The sequence below is a fragment of the Myotis lucifugus genome, unplaced genomic scaffold (assembly GCF_000147115.1).
Source record: "Myotis lucifugus unplaced genomic scaffold, Myoluc2.0 scaffold_146, whole genome shotgun sequence".
In the NCBI taxonomy this organism is placed as follows: Eukaryota; Metazoa; Chordata; class Mammalia; order Chiroptera; family Vespertilionidae; genus Myotis; species Myotis lucifugus.
Window position 1 is genome coordinate 3,057,761 of NW_005871194.1, and position 23,100 is coordinate 3,080,860.

Genomic DNA, 23,100 nt, shown 5'->3' on the forward strand with positions numbered 1-23,100 from the left:
ATAGATCCTCACAATTTCTTGTGGAATTCAAGGCTACATACAATCCTTCCCACATTCTAGCAACCTCACCATATCTCTCACTCTTATTAAAATAGACCTTCTAGATATACCGCTCTCATCATCACGAGCCAGAGTTATGCCTACTCTCATTTGTTTCTCTTTTGAATCCTTTTTCTGTCTATATATGTAGATAACATGTTCTCAACATCAGTGTGTCATTTTTTATGGCCTAGACAAACTCTTCACTTACTAAAAAAATACTCCTTTATCAAAAATGTGTTCTATTTCAAGCCTGGGGGTAAAATACTGCTCTAATGGAGTTGACATTCTAGAGAGAGCTAGCTATATACATACATTTCTGGCAGAGAATGCTATAGAACCCACACATACACAAGCACAACAGAAGGTCAATGAAGGAAGAACTTTGCTCTGCATTGGCCAAGAAAGACAATGGAGGAAGATGGCATTTGAACTTCCCAATAAAAGATAACTAGGAGGATGCTGAGCTCACAAGAGACTTTGCAGGAAGAGGGAATATCATGAGGGTAATTTGTTCTTTCCTCGAATTAGTTTTTTCCTGAATGCCTGCGGCACTGAAGAAGACCTCTTATTATGACTATAATCATATAGGCATTGGTTACAAAACCATTTATGGATGTAATTTCTGTGTACATGCATGTATAATGATGAATATGGCATTTATATTCTTCTTAATTTATCTAAGAAAATCTTAAATATAAGTGATACTATAAAAACTACTAGATTTTTAGGTCAGCATGTTTTAAAAAGATTTTAAGAAAACGTCCATAAAGCATAACCATGACATATCATGATATTTTGAAAGGCCGATAAAAAAAATTTTGTCCCAATTACTCTACCCCACCTGAGAGTAGATTTATGAAGATCAAAAGTGATCAATACCAGATGACTCTTTGCTATTTAAAAACACTGAGTCACTGCTAACTGTTTCAAAGTGCATCAGGGTGATGAAAAATAACACAGCTTGGAATGTCCTAGTAATTTTATTAGCTCCATGACACCCAGAAAACACAATGAATCATAAGTTTCCTTATTTCTCAAACTCAAAAAAATGAGCTTACTTCCTTCTTTCCTATCAGCATTCCATCTGATCGAAACATAACATTTTCCACCAGAAAACCTAGCCCCATCAGAAGCGCTCCCACAATTATGTCAAGGCGAGGAACAGACAAGAGATAGTGGCCCACCTGTGTCACATGATACCCAGGGAGTGAAATCTTATGACACTGCAAACAAGGGAAAAACACAAAAGGTGATTCATGTGGGAACACTGGGGAACTTGATAAGAGGGAAATAACTGTGTTCTATATAATGAAAGCTTTTACTAGAAAAGTGCAATGATATAATTTACTAAATGCATTTGTAGTCATATAAACAAAAACAAGGAAATAGTATATTCATAATCACAGAAGTCCCTCAGCTGGGTATAAAAGGGGACATGTGGTAAGAAGACATCCAAACTCAAGAACCTCACTCTCCTGGAAACCCACCCAGAACCTCCACCCTCCAACACCATGTCCTGTTGTGGCTCCGTCTGCTCTGACCAGGGCTGTGGCCAAGGCTGCTGCCAGACCAGCTGCTGCCGCCCCAGCTGCTGCATTTCTAGCTGCTGCCGCCCCTCTTGCTGTGGCTCTAGCTGCTGTGGCTCCAGCTGCTGTCGTCCTTCCTGTTGCATCTCCAGCTGCTGCCGCCCCTCTTGCTGTGGCTCTAGCTGCTGTGGCTCCAGCTGCTGTCGTCCTTCCTGTTGCATCTCCAGCTGCTGCCGCCCCTCTTGCTGTGGTTCTAGCTGCTGTGGTTCCAGCTGCTGCCGCCCCTCCTGCTGCATCTCCAGCTGCTGCCGCCCCTCTTGCTGTGGCTCCAGCTGCTGTGGCTCCAGCTGCTGTGGCTCCAGCTGCTGCCGGCCCTCCTGCTGCCCCTGCTGCTGCCTCCGCCCAGTCTGTGGCCAGGTCTCCTGCTGCACCAATTGCTATCGCCCCACCTGTGTCATCTCCACCTGCCCCCGCCCCATGTGCTGTGCCATCCCTGACTGCTGAGCACCTTCCCTGAACCCACTCTCTCTCCTGCGTCTTGCTCATCAAAGAAGCAGACCCTGTGCACATCAGAGATGCCTTAGGACTGCCCATTCCCTTCAACTCTGTGTCCATATCCTGGCCTCAGGCCAAACTCTCTCTTTAGCTGACTTTTCTCTGATGTGGATCCAGAGTATGAAATTAGGTGGCATTTATAATAAGCAATTATTATATTTATGCACATTCTGTATCTGATCTTTTGATTTCTGGGTTCCTGGTCATCCTGTCCAAACTATGGAAATTCCTGCAGGGCCTGTAGGGCCACTGATGTCACAACCTCAGATCTGAACACCTTAGAGGGCCCTATCTTGTATTTCCTTTAAGAGGGATGCTTCAGTATCTTATTGTTGCTTCTGAATAAAGCTCTATTTTCCTGGCTTAGAAATACATTGTTCTTGTGTCTTGTGTCTCTTCTGTGCCACTGAAGGCACAGAACTCCTGATAGACCAGAGATGGCGAATGAGAATTGGTTGTACCTTCAGTTGGTTTCAGCATAAACAGTTTTTGGTTGTTGGGGGTGGGGGGTCGTGTGTGTGTGTGTGTGTGTGTGTGTGTTTGGGGGAGGGCTGTATCAGTACATTTTTCCCCAGAAAGATATAAAGAAGTGAAAAAAATTGAAATGATTGTCCTCATTTCCAGGGAAATTATATCCAACACACAACTGAATTAGGTTTTGTAATTCTTGTTCTCACCTTCAGGGAAACCCTAACATGTATTAACATTAAAAGCAAACAAACAAGCCCAGAAATAATAACAATACATAGATGACTCCAAAAGCACTAAAGAATAATAAAGATTTTTATTTAAAATGTGTGGGGTTATATCCCACAGCAAACCTTTCTTAAAGACTTTTAAGAGAGTATCTTTCCACTCCTCTCTTAGTTGCCTTCATTCTCCTTCTCTCTCTCTCTCTCTCTCTCTCTCTCTCTCTCTCTCTCTCTCTCTCTCTCTCTCTCCTTCACCCTTCCCCTCCCCACATCCATCATTTTACCCTTGTATCTTTTTCTTGGAAAACCAGAGAGTCCTCCTCAAGGCTTATACATCTCTCATGTAACCCAATTTATTACATTCTCAGCTTCTCTAATTTCAGCTCCACCCATTAACAACAAAATAGTTCTCTTTTGGAAAAAAGCAACCTTCCTGAGAAGTTGGGGGATAGCAGAAAATGGAAAACACTCAAATTTTAATATTTTCCGATCTGCTTGGCTTTTCTGGGATGTGGATTTGACAGTATGGCCTGGAGCACTTTGGTAACAAATTCTATGGGGAATGTGAGGACTGACAAGAAACCAATTAATGGACTAGTTTGGTTCTTAGGTAAACGTGGAAGACTCCCAAATTCCTATGAACACTATCCTAGGAAAAATAAGGTAGTGAAAGTAGGAGAAATATTTAGAAAGCTTTGTGTGAAATGCATATTCTAGGAGTTGTAGGATTAATAAGTATATAGTGGTGTTGAATCATTAATATGCTTGACTTCCATAAATTCTACACATGGATAATAAAGATAATGAAAAAATAATTTAACTTGTGTAGGAGCATTATTCTTGAACCCCACTCAAGACAAAGAACTCCTGATAGACCAGAGATGGCAAATGAGAATTGGTTGTGCCTTCAGTTGGTTTCAGCATAAACATTTTTTGGTTGTTGTGTGTAGGTTTTGTTGTTGTTTGTTGTGTGTGTGTGTGTGTGTGTGTGTGTGTGTGTGTGTGTGTTTGGGGGGGTGCTGTATCAGTACATTTTCCCCCCAGAAAGATGTAAAGAAGTGAAAAAAATTGAAAAGAAAACAAACAAAAAGGACATTTTTTGCAGATAATCTGTCTTCATGGAAAATCTAGGAGAATTTCACATGTATGAAATTGGTATGTGTATTAGTCATTTAGCATCAGTTAAAATTTAGCAGTTTAAAAGAACAAACATTTATTATCTCACACACTTCCGGAGGGTTAGAAATTCAGCAGTGGCGTGTTGGGGTCTCTCATGAGCTTGCAGGAAGTTTCCGGCCAGGGCTGCATTCATATGAACAGAGGAAAACCCATTTCCAAGCTCACTCACACGGCTGTTGGCAAGAGGATTCAGATCTTCCCCATGTGGGCTGCTCACACAACATGGCAGCTGGCTTCCCCCAGAGTGAGAGGGATCTCAGAAAGCCAGAGAAGTAGAAGGAAAACCCAAGATAGAAGCCACAATCTTCTTAAAATAACCTAATCTTGAAAATGACGTACTCTTCCTACTTCTCTATTCCATTTATTCATTTGAAGTGAGTCACGGTATCCAGCTCGCACTGAAGGGGAGGGGATTACACAAGGACATGAGCACGGGGAGGCAGGAGGCCCTCTGAAAGGCTGTGAGAGGAGATTACAGTCTAACGTGGTTTCTAATGCCATGGGCCTGTAGGGGGTGCCCTCGGTCACAGAAAGTTTAGTGAAGAGAAGCTGAATATGACCTGAGCTGCAAGAAACACCAACATTTGTAAATTGAAAACGGAGCGACAGCAACCACAAAAAATCAGAAAGGACTAGCCAGAGAAGTGAGAAGACAACTAGAAGCATGCAGGGTTCAAAAGACAGCAGCCACTAGAAAAGTTAAAGGACAGGATTCCACGTCCAGCTATGACAAAGCAGCTAGTATCACACAAATCGCTCAATGAAACTAACTATGAGAATTGGAGAAAATTGAGAAACAATTGTTCTAAAGCATTGGAAACTGACCTATGTAGCAGGATTGAGGGCCCAAGGTCTAAGTCAATGAAATCATTTCCGGTGAAAGATAAATCAGCTTACGCCTCTGAGGTATTTCATGTTCAATGTCTGGCATTCAATTTGAAAAATTACCAGATTTGCCAGAACATAAAGGACCAAATGACTAAAAACAGGGCAAAAGGCAAAGAAAAGATAATAGAAATAGATTCAAAGGTGATACTTATATAGGTGTTAAAAACTACATTTAGGGTAACTATGATTGATATGTTTGAAATAATAGATAAAAATAATAAATTTCATCAGAGAATTGGAATCTGTAAAAATAAATAAATAAGATAAACGAAAGTCCAGTGGAAATCCTAGAGCTAAAAAACTCAAAAACTGAAATTCAGAATTCAATAAATGATTAGACGGAATAGATTAGATTGAGCAGGTCAGACAGAATAGAAGAGAGAAAGAGCAAACTGGAAGCAGAAAATATCCACACTGAAGTACAGAGAGAAAAAAGGTAAAAGGTACAGACAAGAACATGAGACAGTGGAGTACAAGGGAAAGGTCTGAGCTATGTGTAAGCCAGGGTCCCAGGAAGAGAGAATGGGGCAGAAGCTCTGAATGAAGAGACAGTGATGGGCAATTTGACAAAACCGTTGAAACACTTCAAGCCACAGATTCAAGACCCTCTTTGAACCCTAATGTTTGTACAGTCTCCTTCAGATCTTCAATTATCTAAATTCTTGGAGGTTATACTTCCTTTTCCTGCATCTACTGTGCTACTTATGGTGGGTTATTTTCTGTGTATTTCATAACATCTCCCCTATGGACATTACATACAGTCTCTGTGTGATTTCTTAGCGGGTTATCTGTTCTGTGGTTAATGCTTTTTCAAGTTGTACTTTTATGGGGGTAATTTCTGTGTGCTGTGATTTTTACTTGTGTTTCTGATGAGTCCAAGGACACTCGCTATTTTGCAATAGTCAGTTCTTCTCCTTGAGGTTCCTCACTATGCATATAGTGTAGAACAGAAAGCTTGGTGACGTTTCTGTGGTTGAGATGTTCATGGGAGCCTTGATTACCACTTATAATCCCTTGTGGGCGGACTAAGTTTTTCTTGTCTCCATCTTACTTACAAGGGAAGAATGCAAACTTTATTCTGAATCTGGCCTTGTGACAGCCTGAGGTAGCATTTCTGGCATCATCCTGGGTTTTGACTACCAGCCCCCAATTCTGAGAGCCTGTTACTAGATACTAATCCTCCAAAGGCCACAGGACATCAGCTACTGTTTGCAGTTTGAGTTCCCTTTTTGTAACTGGAAAGTGAGAACCTTTCTTCTCTTTAAGTTCAGCTATGTAACTGAAATATTTTAAAAATATTTTTAAAGCATTTCTATTCGCTTGTACCAGAAAGTAGACCTGTCCATAGCAGCTTATTCAGCCACGCTGCCAGAAGTCCTATATGATCAGGGACCCAAGAAGAAGAAAGTTTACTGCACTGTTTAGAAATACAGTGTGTCCCAAAATACACGCAAGATTTGAATTTTGCGTGAGCATTAACAACAACAACAAAAAATAAAAGCCTAATTTTACTTGGTTTATTGAATCAGATTCTAATATCTGTTGCCCTTTGATTTCAATCCCTTCAATTTGATAAGCATTACCAAGTACCAATTATGGCCCAGGAGCAGGGACAATGAAGACCAATGAAGACCACGGCTTTGTGTATGTGCCAGCAAAGCTGTGGAGGCCATTTACCCGATGTGCTATTTTATACATAACCCTAAACTGTATACTTTATGAATCAATAAAAAATGTACAATTTTTAATTATAAACCTGTGTTTTCTATCAAAATTACTTCTTGCGTGAATTTTGGAACACCCTATATAAGAAAGGGATCTTGGAGTAGAGGCTCCTAAAAAGTAAACTGTATCAAATACTTTCGTATTTCCCCCCCAAAGACACAGAGTACTTATTTTTAATACACTAATACTGCAGAAAAAATGATTTTCAATCCCAATCCCCTTTGATACTTTTTAACTTTTTATTTTTGAATTTTTTCAAATATACAGAGCGGTGCCAAATAACTCTTTGATACCATTAGCCTTTACCCTGATTCAACCCTTTGACACATTTTGTTTCATATAGAGAGAGATGAGTAGGCAGGTAAGTAGATAGACAGATAATGATCTGCTTAGATACAGATAGATTTATATCCTAAGACTAAGAACATTTTCTTGCATAACCACAGTACAGTTAGCAAATTAAATGTTGATACCTTACTATTACCTAACATATGTCTAACATCTAAATGACAGTCAGTTTGTGCCATATTAACAATGTTAACGTTGATCCCGTGGTGAAGGTTATGCTCTCAAGTTTCTCCACAGTACAGCTAGTATGTCTTCCTTTGAAAGTAATAAATAATCGATGGAGAACTATTTTGAAAGTGTGAAAATAGCCTATTACCTGTCAAACTTTTACCCAACAGTGATAGCATCCATTGATAATATTTACTGGAATCAAGCTTTATTATGAGGGTTGTAAATGATGATTTGGTAACTCTGTTCTTATTCTTCTACATTTATTAGTTGATATTCTACTATCATAGATAGTTGTCTCATCTTCCTTTTAAAAATATTTTTTATTTAATTAGTCTCACTATGGAGTCATAGATTTTATTTTATTTAACGAGTTAAAATCCATTACTGCCATTATTCATTTTGGTGCTTACACTGCTCCATATTGAGTGAGAGTATCTTTTAATATTTAAAAACCATGAGTCATTGGCAACGGTTTCCAATTGAATGCAGGAAGTAGTACTTGGTACATATTTTGGGGCAGCCAGAGAGTCCACTATCTAATGAGCATCTATGTCTCACAGATAGGTTCTGTCTTCCTCATTGCACACAGGTAACTCACAAAGGTGAGCCTTTTTCTTTCTATTCCCTACTGTAATTCTGCCTCTCTTTTAACATCAAAGAGATCTCGGCATAATGAGAATAATTGATCCAAACAGCATCATGGAATGATATACAGATCACAGGTGACTGAATCATGTGATGGCCCTTCTTGACCAACAAGAAAGTAGGAAAGACGATGCTGAGAAAGACCAGATTGGAAAATCTTAACACATCAGAAAAAAGAAATCGTATTTTTCTTCATCTTAAAAATCTTTAACCAGAAAAACATGATGCTCTAATTTTAGACTAATATTTATTTAGAAAAATAAACTAGAAAATGGTCCAGGACCTGGACACAGCACCTCGGCATAGTATGAAAGAGGACATACAGCAGAGGGACTTCAAATTTGCTCAGTTCACTCTCCTACAAATAACAAAACCTCCTCCTCTGATACCATGGTCAGCTCCTGTGTGGCTCTGGCTGCTCTGACCAGGGCTGTGGCCAAGGCTGCTGCCAGACCACCTGCTGCAGGACCACCTGCTGCCACCCCAGCTGCTGTGTGTTCACCTGCTGCTGCTCCTCATGCTGTGGCTCAAGCTGCTGCCCCCCTGCTGTTGCCCCTGCTGCTGCCTCCACTCAGTCTGTGGCCAGGTCTCCTTGCTATTGCCCCACCTGTGTCATCTCCACCTGCCCCACCCCCTGAGCTGTGCCTCCTCTGGCTGTTGAGCCCCCTGCTCTGTAACCACCGTCTCCATTTACCTCTGTCCTCACAGATGCAGACCCTCCTTTTGTGTGGACCGTTAGGGCACATGGAGTGGGGCTGATGTCGCTCAACTGAACTGGGCCTCATAATTCCAATGAGGCACCAGGTCCTGGGATTGAAGATGGATATGGCCTGGAGCTGCTGGCCATTGTCAAATCTTCCTGAGAAAAGTGGAAGCGTGCCTGTTTTTACATAGTCTCACTATCAGAGAATGTTGTCAAATTTTGAATTTTTGACAATCTAACAGGTGAGAGGTGGTCTGCCATATTTTCAAACTGTTTTAAATCAAATAGATTCAATAAGAAAAAACAGATAGGAACTTTGCTTCGATCCTTCATACCTCACTGACAATCCAGGAAATGCACAGGAATCACAGTATTCTTAATTGCAGACAAGTAACTGCCCCTCCCCCTTTCCAAGATGGGTCTTCCACCTACTTTACTACCAGTACCTGATATGACTTACTCTTTGACAGCAGAGATTTAGCACCATAAACCCATTCTCAACATATTATTCTGGAGTCAAATAGGGAAATGAAAAATTAACTCTTGCAAAATCCAATGAAGTGGTGTCATGTAATGAATGGGTCTACTTGAGAAAACACATGGGACAGAGAAATATGGGCGCTGATTCACCTGCATTAACCAAACTGGACAGCTCATTATACTACAGGAAAAGGAAATGGTGCCGTTCCTATAAATAGGAACATTTACCAGATAAACACAATTATCTAATTTTCTAAAACTAACTGATTTTCAACGAGAATAAACAAGAACAAGAAGGGGCCTGCACATGGTCACCGCAGCCCTCAGCAGGGTATAAAAGCAACAGAGGGCAAGGAGAGATCTCACTCAAGAACCTCATTCTCCTGGAAACTCACCCAGAACCTCCACCCTCCAACACCATGTCCTGTTGTGGCTCCGTCTGCTCTGACCAGGGCTGTGGCCAAGGCTGCTGCCAGACCAGCTGCTGCCGCCCCAGCTGCTGCATTTCTAGCTGCTGCCGCCCCTCTTGCTGTGGCTCTAGCTGCTGTGGCTCCAGCTGCTGTCGTCCTTCCTGTTGCATCTCCAGCTGCTGCCGCCCCTCTTGCTGTGGCTCTAGCTGCTGTGGCTCCAGCTGCTGTCGTCCTTCCTGTTGCATCTCCAGCTGCTGCCGCCCCTCTTGCTGTGGTTCTAGCTGCTGTGGTTCCAGCTGCTGCCGCCCCTCCTGCTGCATCTCCAGCTGCTGCCGCCCCTCTTGCTGTGGCTCCAGCTGCTGTGGCTCCAGCTGCTGTGGCTCCAGCTGCTGCCGGCCCTCCTGCTGCCCCTGCTGCTGCCTCCGCCCAGTCTGTGGCCAGGTCTCCTGCTGCACCAATTGCTATCGCCCCACCTGTGTCATCTCCACCTGCCCCCGCCCCATGTGCTGTGCCATCCCTGACTGCTGAATCTCTGCTTTGAACACACCACTTTCTCCTTGCCTCCCTCCCCAGAGATGCAGACTCTGCTTTTCAAAAAATGTGTAACTGATCTCTTGGATCCTGTAGCAAACCCCAGCCCTACTGATTCTCTGTTTACATCCTAACTTCCATCCAAACTTCCTTCCTTCCTTCAGAACCTTCTAATAAATTAGGTTCCCCCAACAACTCTCCCTTTATCTCCAAGACATCCATTCTTCGTGCTTAAGGAATTTGAAGACTGTCTCCATCACTTGTGGGGCCACAGATTCTAAGTCCTCTGACATGGAAGTCCAGTGAACCCTTTTTCTTGTACTCCTTTGCAAAGATTTTCTTATACCGAAATAAACCTCTTTGTTCTGGGCACTGAAAATTAAATGTGATTTTAGTCTCTTTTTTTAAAGGTTTTATATGTGGGTCCTGGGTAATTGTAGTTTGCCTGTACCTGTTGGACAGACAGCAGAGACTAGTCAACCTCCAACAGAGGTCAAATGTCATTGGTCATCAGTTTTCTCTAGAGACCTTTTTAGTCTTAGGCAAATCAACTAATCATTTTCTGGTCTTTAGGGGAGAAAATGCAATTGAAGTCATGGTGCCCCCATGACTATAATAAGAAAGTTTTACAAAGATTGAATGTATTAAAGATTAAAAACAAATCTTTTACAAAGACTGAATATAAAACATGATCTTTTAAAACACCATCTTTCAGAATTCTTTATTCACCAATAAAATGCAGCTAAAAAATACATAATAAATAAATAAATGTGACTTTCCTTGAGTGTAACTATGATCCCTTTGGAATATTTCTCCCTTTTTTCTCCATCAGTCAAAAATTACATATTTTAAGAGGACCATTACATGCTCCTATGCCATCAAAAGCCTTCGTTTACTCAACAGACATTGGTCACTAGTGTCCTCTGCCCCAGCCGTGTTTGGAACATGATGGGACAAAGTAAATGTTATCACTCATATCATCAGGGCGTCCGCATTGCAACTGGGGGAGAGACGGAAGTAAAAACTGATAGAGCGCTAAATTAGGGGCACAATGCAGGGAACAACCACATGTGCATGGGGTAGTTTTTCAGAAAGGATATCATTGAGGAGGAGGCACTGTCAGCTGGCTTTCTGACAGATGAATGGGAGTCCGCAGAGCTGACAAGAAAGAAGAAACATTCCGGGAGGATGAGACAGCTTCGGCAAAGGCTTGGAAGTGTTACTCTTGGCACCTTCCTCAGCTGCCCTGAGATTAAGACAAGCTTACTTTCTGTTTAATCTTACAGAGTTTTGTGTTTTGTTTTTTTAATTGAATTCAGAGAGGGAGGGAGAGGGAGAGAGAGATAGAAACATCAGTGATGAGAGAGAATCATTGACCAGCTGCCTCCTGCATGCTCCCCTATGGGGACTGAGTCCGAAACCCAGGCATATACTCTGACCGGGAACTGTGACCTCTTGGTTCATAGGTTGACGCTCAACCACTGAGCCACGCCGGCTGGGCTTACACAAGTTTTTTTTTCTCGTACTTTCTCTGTGTTTCTTTTGCCTATTCCACTAAGAGAGTAACATGACTACACAGTACTTTATATCAGCGGTCGCCAACCTTTTGGACCTGACAGACCACCAGTGGCCCGCGGACCACCGGTTGCCGACTGCTGCTTTATGCCTAGTACAGAGTGAATACTTCACAAATGAGAGATGTTAATATTCCCTCCACCTTTACTTACACAGATACTGTATTTTTATTTTAATTACTTAATTAAAATAAGTCCCATTATTTTAATTGATGCCAAACTCTGTTCCCCATCCATGTCTTATTCTTATACAGGAAAGATTATGAGGGGTTTTCATCATGCCCCCATCGTACCCAACAGCATGTCTTGGATGTGTGTGTGTTCCATGCTGTTGAGTCAGCTCTGACCCTGGCGACCCTATGAATGAGTGACGTCCACAGTGTCCTGTCCTCAATAGGCCTGCTCAGCTCCTATGGACTCATTCCTACGGTTTCTTTTATGGAGTCAATCCATCTCATATTTTCTTCCTCTTTCCCTGATGCCTTCTATTTCCCCAGCATTACCGTCTTTTCCAAAGAAGCCTGCCTTCTCATGATGTGCCCAGAGTAAGACAGCCTCGGTTTTGTCATAGAAACATGGTACTGAAGGCCTGATAATTGCAAATATTGTTTATACAACAAATGCTTCTGTAATAAAATACCCATTTTGAAGGTTTAACAATCAAAAGATAAATAAAAAATTTCCCACCGTCAATGCCTATCGTGAAAAACATACAACAGACCCAATGCTAAGTACCTCAGCTTGAAACAGTGAAATAAAGTCAGACACAGAATTTGAAACTTCCTTAGGGTCCAGCTATTTCCCTGACCCTTCAAGATGCCCACACAGGATCAGTTATCCTCCTTATAGATGGTTCTTATTCCCCTGACCAGCACGCGTTCCCCTCATCTTTGCCGACAAAAGATAGATTAGCATTGTAAGAACCATTCTCCATGATTTTCATGGAGCAGTACAGATAGGAGGAAATGTCCCATTCAAAAACAAAATGTCAGAGTCATGTGACAAGTGCCTTGTAAAAGTCACTGCATTGGTCAGAAACAAAGGTGACACCCATTAAGAAAAAAATGTGACAAGTCTTTTAATTGGAATGCAGAAACTTACCAGAAAAGGGAAATGTGCTATTTCTTCCATTTTTTGAGTACTTCACCAGAAACACACAATTATGAAATTAAATAATTAAGCTTTCTAGTGGGGTAAATAAAAATAAGGAAATAATGACATAGTGAGAGCAGCTCTTCAGCAGGGTATAAAAGGAGGTGTGGGCCAAGGAGACCCCCAAACACACGAACCTCACTTTCCTGGAAACTCACCCAGAACCTCCATCCTCCAACACCATGTCCTGTTGTGGCTCCGTCTGCTCTGACCAGGGCTGTGGCCAAGGCTGCTGCCAGACCACCTGCTGCCGCCCCAGCTGCTGTGGTTCCTGCTGCTGCCGCCCCAGCTGCTGCATTTCTAGCTGCTGCCGCCCCTCCTGCTGTGGCTCCAGCTGCTGTGGCTCCAGCTGCTGTCGTCCTTCCTGTTGCATCTCCAGCTGCTGCCGCCCCTCCTGCTGTGGTTCTAGCTGCTGTGGCTCCAGCTGCTGCCGCCCCTCTTGCTGTGGTTCTAGCTGCTGTGGCTCTAGCTGCTGCCGCCCCTCCTGCTGTGGTTCTAGCTGCTGTGGCTCCAGCTGCTGCCGCCCCTCTTGCTGTGGTTCTAGCTGCTGTGGCTCCAGCTGCTGTCGCCCCTCCTGTTGCATCTCCAGCTGCTGCCGCCCCTCTTGCTGTGGCTCCAGCTGCTGTGGCTCCAGCTGCTGCCGGCCCTCCTGCTGCCCCTGCTGCTGCCTCCGCCCAGTCTGTGGCCAGGTCTCCTGCCCCACCAATTGCTATCGCCCCACCTGTGTCATCTCCACCTGCCCCCGCCCCATGTGCTGTGCCATCCCTGACTGCTGAGCCCCCTTCTCTGTAACCGTCATCTCCATGTACGTCTGTCCACCAGGTGTATAGGCTTCTTGTGATGGCCCTTAGGACACATGGGATCTGGCTGATGTCACCCACTGGGCTGGGTTTCATATCCAATGAGCTCACCACCGCCCCAATGCCTTTGTGAGCACATTCTGGTTCATTTAAAACTCTCTCCCTTGCTATCATTTCCTTTTGATTTCGACCAACTCTGTATTAATTTGTAATCCACCAGATAGGAAATTATCCCAATCCTCCAAATTTCTCGTTCTTATCTTCCTTTGGGGGCTCCAGATTATCCTTCCAGCAAGGCGGGCCTCATCTGCAACCCATGAGTGACACTGATTTGACACTCTCAGACCTGGGGTCCATTTATACCCTGTATATTCTCCTAGAGTGAATTTCTCATGTTTTGTTGTTTCTCTGCTTTCTAATAAACTTTTTGGCACATAAGAAGTCATTGGCATTGTTCCCTATTGTTTTTATGATCATTTTACGCAGTAACTAGGCAGATACGGAAAGAACAACCCATGTTGAAATCACTTTTTTAGTTTCAAGGGTTCTTGAGGCTTAAATTCCAGAACTTACACAACTCATCCACCATGTTGTGTAATGATGGATTACACAAGGCCAAACCAGACACAAAGAGTAGAGAAGTAGAATCTAACTCCTGACAGAAAGAGCTACAAGACACTGCTGGCCCGTGTGGGGAAGTTCCGCCAAGCCAATGTCAGTCCTGAGGATCCCTTTCTCCCTATCTTACATTCATCTGAATGCTAAGTAAAAGCGTTTATGCAGGAATGTTGGATCCTTGTGTGTATGCATTACAATCAGCAAATTTTAGCTACAATTATTGGCAGAGATGGGGCTACAGGTAATGACAGCTCTTTATATGTAAAACAAAGAAGTAGGGAAAATGAGAACTTCCAGACTGCAAAACAACCCCAGCTGACATCAGCTACCCCTGGGTTGGGAGAATTTCTTATCAACTCATTGTAATGACAGAGACGGTATAGCCCCTACACACCCGAGATATTATATGGTAAAAAAAAAAAAAAAAAGAAAAAGTAAAAATGTCAAGAGGCAGATAGTACCATCTTTTTTGCTTCTTTTTTATAAACAAATTAAGACTATTGAAATTTTGCAGTAGAAGCTAAAAGAGACCCAGAGGTAGAGTTGTGAATCTCAAAAGACAGAGAATTCAGAACAGCTCTTTAATTTAGGAAGACATACTACAATTGGGTCACCTGCCAAAGATGATCTTTACTTTGGGTTAAAGGAATAATTACTGTCCAGTGTCCTCCATCTCCTCCCCCAACCAAGTGATCTGATCAAGGAATGCCATGCAAAGGCTTGGGGAGCCACTATTTCACTGTCATCCAAATGAACCACAGAGGTTCAGGGGGAAGAGGGTAGGCAATCACATGGATGAAGAAGTAGAGAAAAGTCAGATTTGTCACCATAACACCAAACAAACTAAGAAGAGCAGAAATCGCACTATTCAGACATAAGACTGATAATTGGTTAATTTATAAAAAATAAAAGCATAAGGACACTTCCACATCCAAGGAAAATGAAATTCTTATAATACAAACAATTTCTGAAGAATATTAACTCATGATAAAAAAAAATGACGTATCACGCAGGGAAATGGACCTCCATCTTCATGATGGTTTTGACTTTGCTACTGCTGGGAGTCCCAGGGGTTTCTCTGGCATGAGACAAATAATTTCCTCAGCTTGGGATTCCCACACCACAGAGAAGTCTAAAACTGGAATCCAAACTCACTTAAATTGTAAGCTTTCAATTCTGAATATAGAATTGTTATTTCTTCAATTGACATTCACCAAAGAACAAGATGAACTGGGCTTCTCTTATTGAGATTTTCCAGTTCTCCTATGTCAGATGAGAGATCCCTCCAGAGTCTCAGGTTTTCATGGTCCCCAAGTAAAAGGCTTTTGGCCCAGGGAGGAAGTTAAAACCCTGGCCCGGAGTCATTGGTTCATATCCTAAGAAAACTGCAGCACCAGATCCCAGATGGAATAGTCTGATCTTAAGTTCCTTCTTCATTCTGGCACCTGGGGATTTTTATTTTCTTTCCTTTAAGCTCAGAAATTTATTACTTTAAAACTTATATCCAGAATATCCATATATAGGTTTTCAGAAGGGGATTTCATACTTGATTAGTATCTGTGTTACTGAAGTCCTTCATTAATTTTTCCCAAAAGGAAATTTCACCTGCTAGTCATTGGAATAAGTGGTATTTACGTTAGGCAATGAAATATAATTTCTAATTAAATATTTGATTAACTCAAAAGACATTTTCATAAAATTGGTGTTTCTCTTTTGGACATCTAATCAAATATAAACCAACAGGAGACTGACAACATGAATTTCTTATAGAGAAATCAGGCAGTCTTTGTTTAATCAATGACATTTCTTGGCTGACCAGAAAGAAGAAGACAATGAATGAAAGTAACCTCGTAAATGGAGACCTAGTAAACATAATCTAACTTGATTTTCTAGGAGGCTGTATCCAACCTCCACAACAAAGATTATTAAATTAACTAATTCACTGCTCTGGTAGATTATATCATTCTTCATTAATATTTACTCTTTTCCCCTCACACCCCCTGGAAGGAGTAGTAGCCTCTCCCACCCTCTACCCCTTGGTTTGAACTTCACCAAGTCACTTGCTTTGGCCAATGGGATGTTAGAGGACATGACCCAAGCAAAGACCTGAAATATATTGGCATGACTGGGATTGATCCCTGGTGCTGGTGCTGTCAGAGGTAGGGTTGTCAGTGAAAATACAGGACACAGCTCACAGAAGTGGAATTTCAGATAAACAATGAATACTTACATGTCTATTACTAAAAACGTATTTGTTATTTAAAAACAGAATTTAACTGAGTTACCTGTATTTTTTTTTTGCTAAATCTGGCAACTCTAATTCGGAAAAAAGTTCAAAACCAACCCATAGCCAAAAGGCAAGGCCAGCCTTAAACAGCCAAAACCCAACTGACTTGCAGACACATGACTAAGAAATAAATACTTGTTAGTGTATACTCTGAGAGTTTGTGGTTGCTTGCTATGCAGCAACAGCTGACTAATGCAACTGTGGTGGCAATGAGAAACTAGCTTAATAATCAATCAGTATGAAAAGATTAAGCAGATAGTTTTCTATAAAGAAAATGAAAATAAAGGAGTGCCCAAGTGTTTGTGCCAGGGTTGGTTTTATTTTAATAAACTTTCTGAAGGACATGGATTAATAAATTTCTGGGCTTATAGATAAAATTACGTTTTTATGAATAATACAAAGTGAAATACTATGTTATACTGAAGGGCAATCCCATGCATTTTTGCAAGCATATTTGTTAAAACACAGGCTTAAGAGTTGTACATGCTTAAGTTGAATCCAGACTTTGAGCTGTGTAACTTTGGGCAAATTAGTTAACCTCTATAAGTTTCAGATTCTTCATCTATAAAGTGAAGGTAATAATACCTAACTCGATTGTTATGATGATTGATAAGGTAGGTAAGGATACCTACCACAGTCCCTGGAACAGGGGTCCTCAAACTACGGCCCCGCGGGCCACATGCAAATACAAATATTGTATTTGTTCCCGTTTTGTTTTTTTACTTCAAAATAAGATATGTGCAGTGTGCATAGGAATTTGTTCACAGTTTTTTTTTAAACTATAGTCCGGCCCTCCAACGGTCTGAGGGACAGTGAACTGGCCCCCTGTTTAAAAAGTTTGAGGACCCCTGCCCTGGAACATACCAAATACTCCCTAATCATAACTTAAAGTTCTTACACAGTGGGAAGAAAAATGGAAGCTGGCATCCAATATCAGCAAACAAAACATTATAGTACTATAATAAACTGTACTTAGAGGAAAATGGGTGTAAGCTTCCAGTAAGAGCCTGGTTAGAAAATAAAAGAAAATACCTTATAAAACTATGCTATATGATATCAGTTCAAAGGACTGTTTTGGCTGAGGCCAAAAATGGCCATAGAATGTTGGTCTTAAATAAAAAGGCTATTTGTTAACAAATCAGAAAATATTATCCTCATACCAGATTATAATATGACTTTGCCTAGAATATTACATGTAATTCTAGCCACATTACCTCAGAGAATTATTTAATCTATACAGTAAAAAAAATCAACGAATGTTATAAAGAAGCCAAGAGAAAATCTTGGCATAAGGAATACAGAGAATGAACTTGGTATATATAATTCACATCTATATCTTCCAGAATATCATCAAAGCAAAAATAGAATTAATTACCCATGACAAGAACAAAAAGCCTTCCCCTTGAAGCAGAGAAGGTAATTTTAGGACAAACGACTATTAAAAAGCATTGGCTTGGTGGTCTGCAAGCTCTTGGCCCTCCTTTTTTCACTTAGAGTAAGTGGGAAAGATTTCTTTCTTTTTTAAAAAAATTCAAATCCAAATAAAAGTGTTGATCTACTTCACCGGTAAGAAGTAAATTTATGGCACTCATTATAAAGGTAAGATATAGGGTGAAGGTACAGATAAATAACAGTAGAAGGAATGAGACAAGCACATGCTTACCTCACCGTGCCATGACGAGTTCCCAAGGGAAACCAGACTACACTTTGAGACGGACGCGCAGAAAAGAAGCAGCCCCCACCCCGCACCCCACAGTCCAGCTCTGCTGATCCTGAGAGAGAAACCTCTGTGCTCATGCACAGGTCTGACTAGCTGTCATGGGGTAAAGCATTTCCCTAATAATCTTCCCTTATCACTTTTAATGACACTACTTACTTCAAGGCTTGAGTCGGTCTCTCTTCCATCCCAAGACTCGGGTCGAGCCTGGTCAACATAAATCTCATGGAGGCTGCTCTCTGAGGAATGAGAAGACCTGGATCCCGGACCTAACTGTGTGACCATAACCTCTCCTGTAATGAGGGGCTAGGCCTACACATCCTCCACAGTCCCTTCCTGGATTGCACATGTGCAATGAGTAATCCCAAATAAATGACAAACACACAAACTGCAACAGATCCTCGGTGAGGGTTTTGCAATCAAGGTAGATGTTGATTTGGGGTTGGAAGGATGAGAACGATATTCCAGGTGAATGTGGAGGCATTACAATCACGGTAGGACAGCCCAGGGGTGGGAGGAGTTACTGAACCAGGGTGGCAGAGATCCAGGGTGCCATGTGGTCCCTCCTCCTGAGAAAACCTGCCTTTCAGTGAGTGGTGGGAAGGGACATCTGGGAAGCAGATGACTGTCGGTCGGCACTGGGGTGCTGCTATTAACCTGGTACTGTCATGTGCATGCGTGTAGAGAAGGCAAGTCACTGTTTGGGGAGTAATTATGAGAGTCTTTGAAGTCCATGAATAAAATACTAACTTTAGGGCCACAGGGCAGAGTGATTAGAAACTATACTGGTTTAGAAAACACATTCTTTTCTCTTTCATTTAGAAATATTCACAAAGAAATTCATCAGAATCTAATCCAATGTCTAGATTTGGTGAGAATAAACAATACAAAAAAAGGAAAAACATTTGTGGTATGGGTGCATGTACAGGTATGAGGCGAGGGTAACCAAAAGCACCATTAGTCAATGCTAAATCCTCACTTAATTGGCCAGGAAATTAACCAGCACGTGACCCTGTGGCTGGGGGTCATCTGCACCAGGCCAGGGTATATAAAGGACCCCGCAGGGGAGGAAGACATTCACACCTGAGAACACCCAACTCCTCTCACCAGTCCAACCCAGCCCAGCCCCAGACACCACCATGACCGGCTCCTGCTGTGGCTCCACCTGCTCCAGCTGTGGGGGAGGCTGCTGCCAGCCCTGCTGCTGCCAGCCCTGCTGCTGCCGAGACCCCTGCTGCTGCCGCCCCTGCTGCTGCCAGACCACCGTGTGCCGCCCCGTGACCTGTGTGACCCGCTGCACACGCCCCATCTGTGAGCCCTGCCGCCGCCCCATCTGCTGTGACCCCTGTGGCCTGCAGGAGGGCTGCTGCCGCCCCATTGCCTGCTGCCCCACGTCCTGCACGGCTATTGTCTGCCGCCCCTGCTGCTGGGCCTCCACCTGCTGCCAGCCCATCTGTGTGCAGGCGCCCTGCTGCCGGCCCCCCTGCTGCCAGCCTGCCCCCTGCCGCACCACCTGCAGGACATGCCCCTCCTGCTGCTGCTGAAACTCTATGGTCCCCACAGATCAATACACTGAAGCCTAAGCACCTATTCTGCATTTTAATCAAATTGAAAGAAAAACAGATTTTTCCATAAAGTGACAATCGTCATTTTTATATCCTATCATTTGGACACATGAGGAGATCTCTATCTCTACTCTCAGCCAAATTCCCAGTGTCCCCATCAGCAGAAGTCACCATGGATGGCAAGCCCACCTTTACAAGTCCCTGGAGTGGACTTGGCAAACCCATCCTGAACTCTGGGGGCTGCTCAAAGCCTCCCAGCATCGTTTGTAATGTGCTGCTCACTTGTTTTCAATAAACTAATTTTTCCTGTAAACCTCACAGCTACCTGATTCATTTATTAGTGTACACAGATGAGCAGACGAGGAACAGGAAGGAGAGTGAAGAGGAAGAAGGAAAAAGAGACAGACAGGAGAGGGAAAGAGAGAGAAGTGCTAGGAATCCTGGTATGAGTCTTGAGCAGTGGTACAGGACGGCCAGGCTAGTCCTCGGGCTGCTCACATGGGTAGGAAATCTATGCACACCAGGCCCTCCAAGCCTGTCCTTTGTCCCTGTCTCACGGTTCATGTCTTAACACTCCTCACTAAATTTCACTAAGCAACACTAAATTTCTCACAGTAACTGACACATGCCATGCTGTTCCATTTGTCTTTGCTTTTATCATGTTCTTTCATTTTTCACCTTCCTCTCCCCTCCACCTTCTTCACTTACCTAACTATGATCCATTTCCAAGTTCAACTTAATCTTCTTCTAATCCCTCAACTACATACACACACACACACACACACACACACACACAACACGCTAGGTTAGGTGCCCTAACATATGCCATCCTGTGATCCCATGCTTTTCTCCCTCCCCATAAGGCATTGCATTGAGATTATCTACTTCTCTTCCTCCAAGAAAAAACCAGTTTATTCATTCTGGCTCCCAGCACTGAGTTCAATGTTTAGAATAGATTCTCGTTGTTGAATCAAACTAAATTAGAAGGGAATTGTCTTTATGACAAGAATCCTAAAAGGTAGATATTTACTTAAAGCAAAAACTTCAGCATCAGCATAACTTAACTCTTCCCACCCTCAGGTTTCCTCATCTGCAAAACAGGAAAATTAATGCTAATCAATGTAGATTGCTGGGGAAGTCAAAAATAATAAAAGCCTAATATGCTAAGTGTCCGGTTGACTGGTAGGCCCTTCAACCAATCAAAGAGTAATATGCTAACGATATGCTAAGGCCACTCAACCGCTCGCAATGATGTGCGCTGACCACCAGGGGGCAGACGCTCCAACCAGTAGGTTAGAATGCTGCTGGGGTCTGGCTGATTGGGACTGAGCGAAATGCCCTGGAGCCCTCCCACGGTCCCTCCTTGGCTGGCCAACCTCCCACATCTCTTCCTGGCCTTGATTGTGCACCGGTGGGGTCCCTCAGCCTGGCCTGCGCCCTCTCGCAATCCAGGACCCCTTGAGGAATGTGGGAGAGCCAGTTTCGACCTGATCCCGCAGGCCAGGCCAAGGGACCCCACTGGTGCATGAATTCGTGCACCAGGCCTCTAGTTCATTTATATTCCTTGTTACACATATGAGCATCACTATATCATATGGGCTCAAAATATGTGATATTTATTATATATCATGTCATGGAGAGTGGGAAAGTATTCAGGGAAGGCTTTTTTCTTTCCAGGATAGTCCACACCCACTGGCAGAAATAAATTTCCTAATAAATATAATAGAGAAGGCCAAAAACTTCATCATCAGATCGAGACTGTCTTGTAATAAAAGGGCTCTTTAAAAGCTGACCTACAAGTCCACAGGAAAGAGTCCTAAATTACAGGATTTGTAAATAGGGGTTTAGCATCGGGAGCAAAAAAGAACCGGGGGAAAATATATGCATCAGACAGACTTTCCTCTCACCCTGAGGCACCCAAAGGAATCAAACAACCCCAAGCTATAAGAGACGCCAAAAGATGACCTGGTTTCGTTTTCCCTGGCTTTAGGCAGATGAATACCTAAGCCACTTAGAAGATATATTTCTTCCTTAAATTCCAGAAATGAATCCCACCAGTTCCCTGATCATCTAGAGTTTTCTGTCTTTTCCAACTAAAATATTTTCTCTTCTCAATGAATGATAGCCATCTCTTCCGTCTTTCACGTTTGTGCAGATTTTATGATAAACCTGGCCAGTGAAGTCTTGCCATTTCACAGATGGGGAAACTGGGGCTGGCAGGGTGTAAGCACTTGCTCTAAGTCACACAACTGCTTGGTGGTGGAGGAAGGATCTGAATCCTTCTTTGTCTTCCCCATCCTCCTCCCATCCCTTCCCGTTAATCTTCCCCATCCCTATTTCTAACTCTTATGATTGGAGGATATTTTAAAGATCACTTCGAAGGACAGGGAATGCATATTCTGTTTTCATAATTTTAAAAGTGTCCTAACATCCAGTGGCCCCACAACTAGTTCCTACCGAAACACAGCTTAGGAAATTATTAGGATGAGGGCACGGGTCAGCATCACAAGAAGTCATCAACACTACATTCTTTTTCAATCCAACCACAAAATATCCTACAATTGATCACCACCACGGTTAACATTTACTTGCTCCCGGTCTGGCAATTATGTTCTTGCAGAACCTGTAATTTGAATGATATGACACAAAAAGCCCCTGTGATGAAGACCAGAAATACATGTCTTGTCCCATAAGCGTAGGCCCATTAATGTGCTATAGCGAAGGAAACCACACAGTATAGGACCAACGAACAAAAGAAGAGGAAAGGTTTCTGTAGGATTCTGAGAAACTGTGGATGTAGGTGAAATTACATGAAATGGTGTTTTGCTCGGCTCAAAGCAGAATAGGGCTTTGTGCAAAAGCATTAGCATCAGGACTGGCCTGTGAAAAGGACTCAGATACTTCCTTCAGATACTGTGTAGCTAAGATAAATGCGAATGTCCTGTCTGAAGGTCTCTTACCTGAAACTCTGCCGCTGGGTGGGATACGAAGGCTGTTTCTCTGTTAAGGTGACTAAGATCCTGGTCAGGAAATGGTGGGCTCGTACAGAGGTGACTTCAGACAGCCAAGTTTCTGACAGTCTGCAATTTTAAAATGCAAGATTTCTTAGTACTACGCATTTTTGTTAGTTAAAAATACAAATCACATTGAATAAAATAACAGATATATTCCTGTTCCTAATATTTGGATCTCTGTATATAGTCTAAGCCAGACAACAATATGCTAAACCATAAATCAAGCAAGTTCTTATTTTATTTCACTAGATGGGATAGAATTTCTGATAACTACTAGTACATTTTCACTACTTTGAAGTGACTCAGAATTGGGCAAAGACGAGGAGTCAACCACCAGTGTTTGTTTTGTTGTTTTCAGAGAGGAAGGTAGAGGGAGAGAGAGATAGAAACATCCATGATGAGAGAGAATCATTGATGGGTGGCCTCCTGAATGCCCCTTACTGGACATCGAGCCCCGTACCCAGGCACGTGCCCTTGA

General features: G+C 42.6%; 4 protein-coding genes across 4 annotated transcripts; all 4 read left to right on the forward strand.

Moving 5' to 3' along the window:
- The first annotated feature begins 1,553 nt into the window (after positions 1-1,553).
- Positions 1,554-2,072, forward strand: LOC102419524 (keratin-associated protein 4-6-like). Its single transcript, XM_006094982.3, has one exon. It carries the CDS (start codon positions 1,554-1,556, stop codon positions 2,070-2,072), a length of 519 nt encoding a protein of 172 aa, XP_006095044.1.
- Positions 2,073-9,373: 7,301 nt separating this feature from the next.
- Positions 9,374-9,917, forward strand: LOC102419842 (keratin-associated protein 4-6-like). The gene has a single exon (XM_006094983.2). It carries the CDS (start codon positions 9,374-9,376, stop codon positions 9,890-9,892), a length of 519 nt encoding a protein of 172 aa, XP_006095045.1. The 3' UTR covers positions 9,893-9,917.
- Positions 9,918-12,803: 2,886 nt separating this feature from the next.
- On the forward strand, positions 12,804-13,397 carry LOC102420156 (keratin-associated protein 4-12-like). Its single transcript, XM_023759069.1, has one exon. It carries the CDS (start codon positions 12,804-12,806, stop codon positions 13,395-13,397), a length of 594 nt encoding a protein of 197 aa, XP_023614837.1.
- Positions 13,398-19,182: 5,785 nt separating this feature from the next.
- On the forward strand, positions 19,183-19,587 carry LOC102420469 (keratin-associated protein 2-4-like). The gene has a single exon (XM_006094985.3). It carries the CDS (start codon positions 19,183-19,185, stop codon positions 19,585-19,587), a length of 405 nt encoding a protein of 134 aa, XP_006095047.1.
- Positions 19,588-23,100: the final 3,513 nt, after the last annotated feature.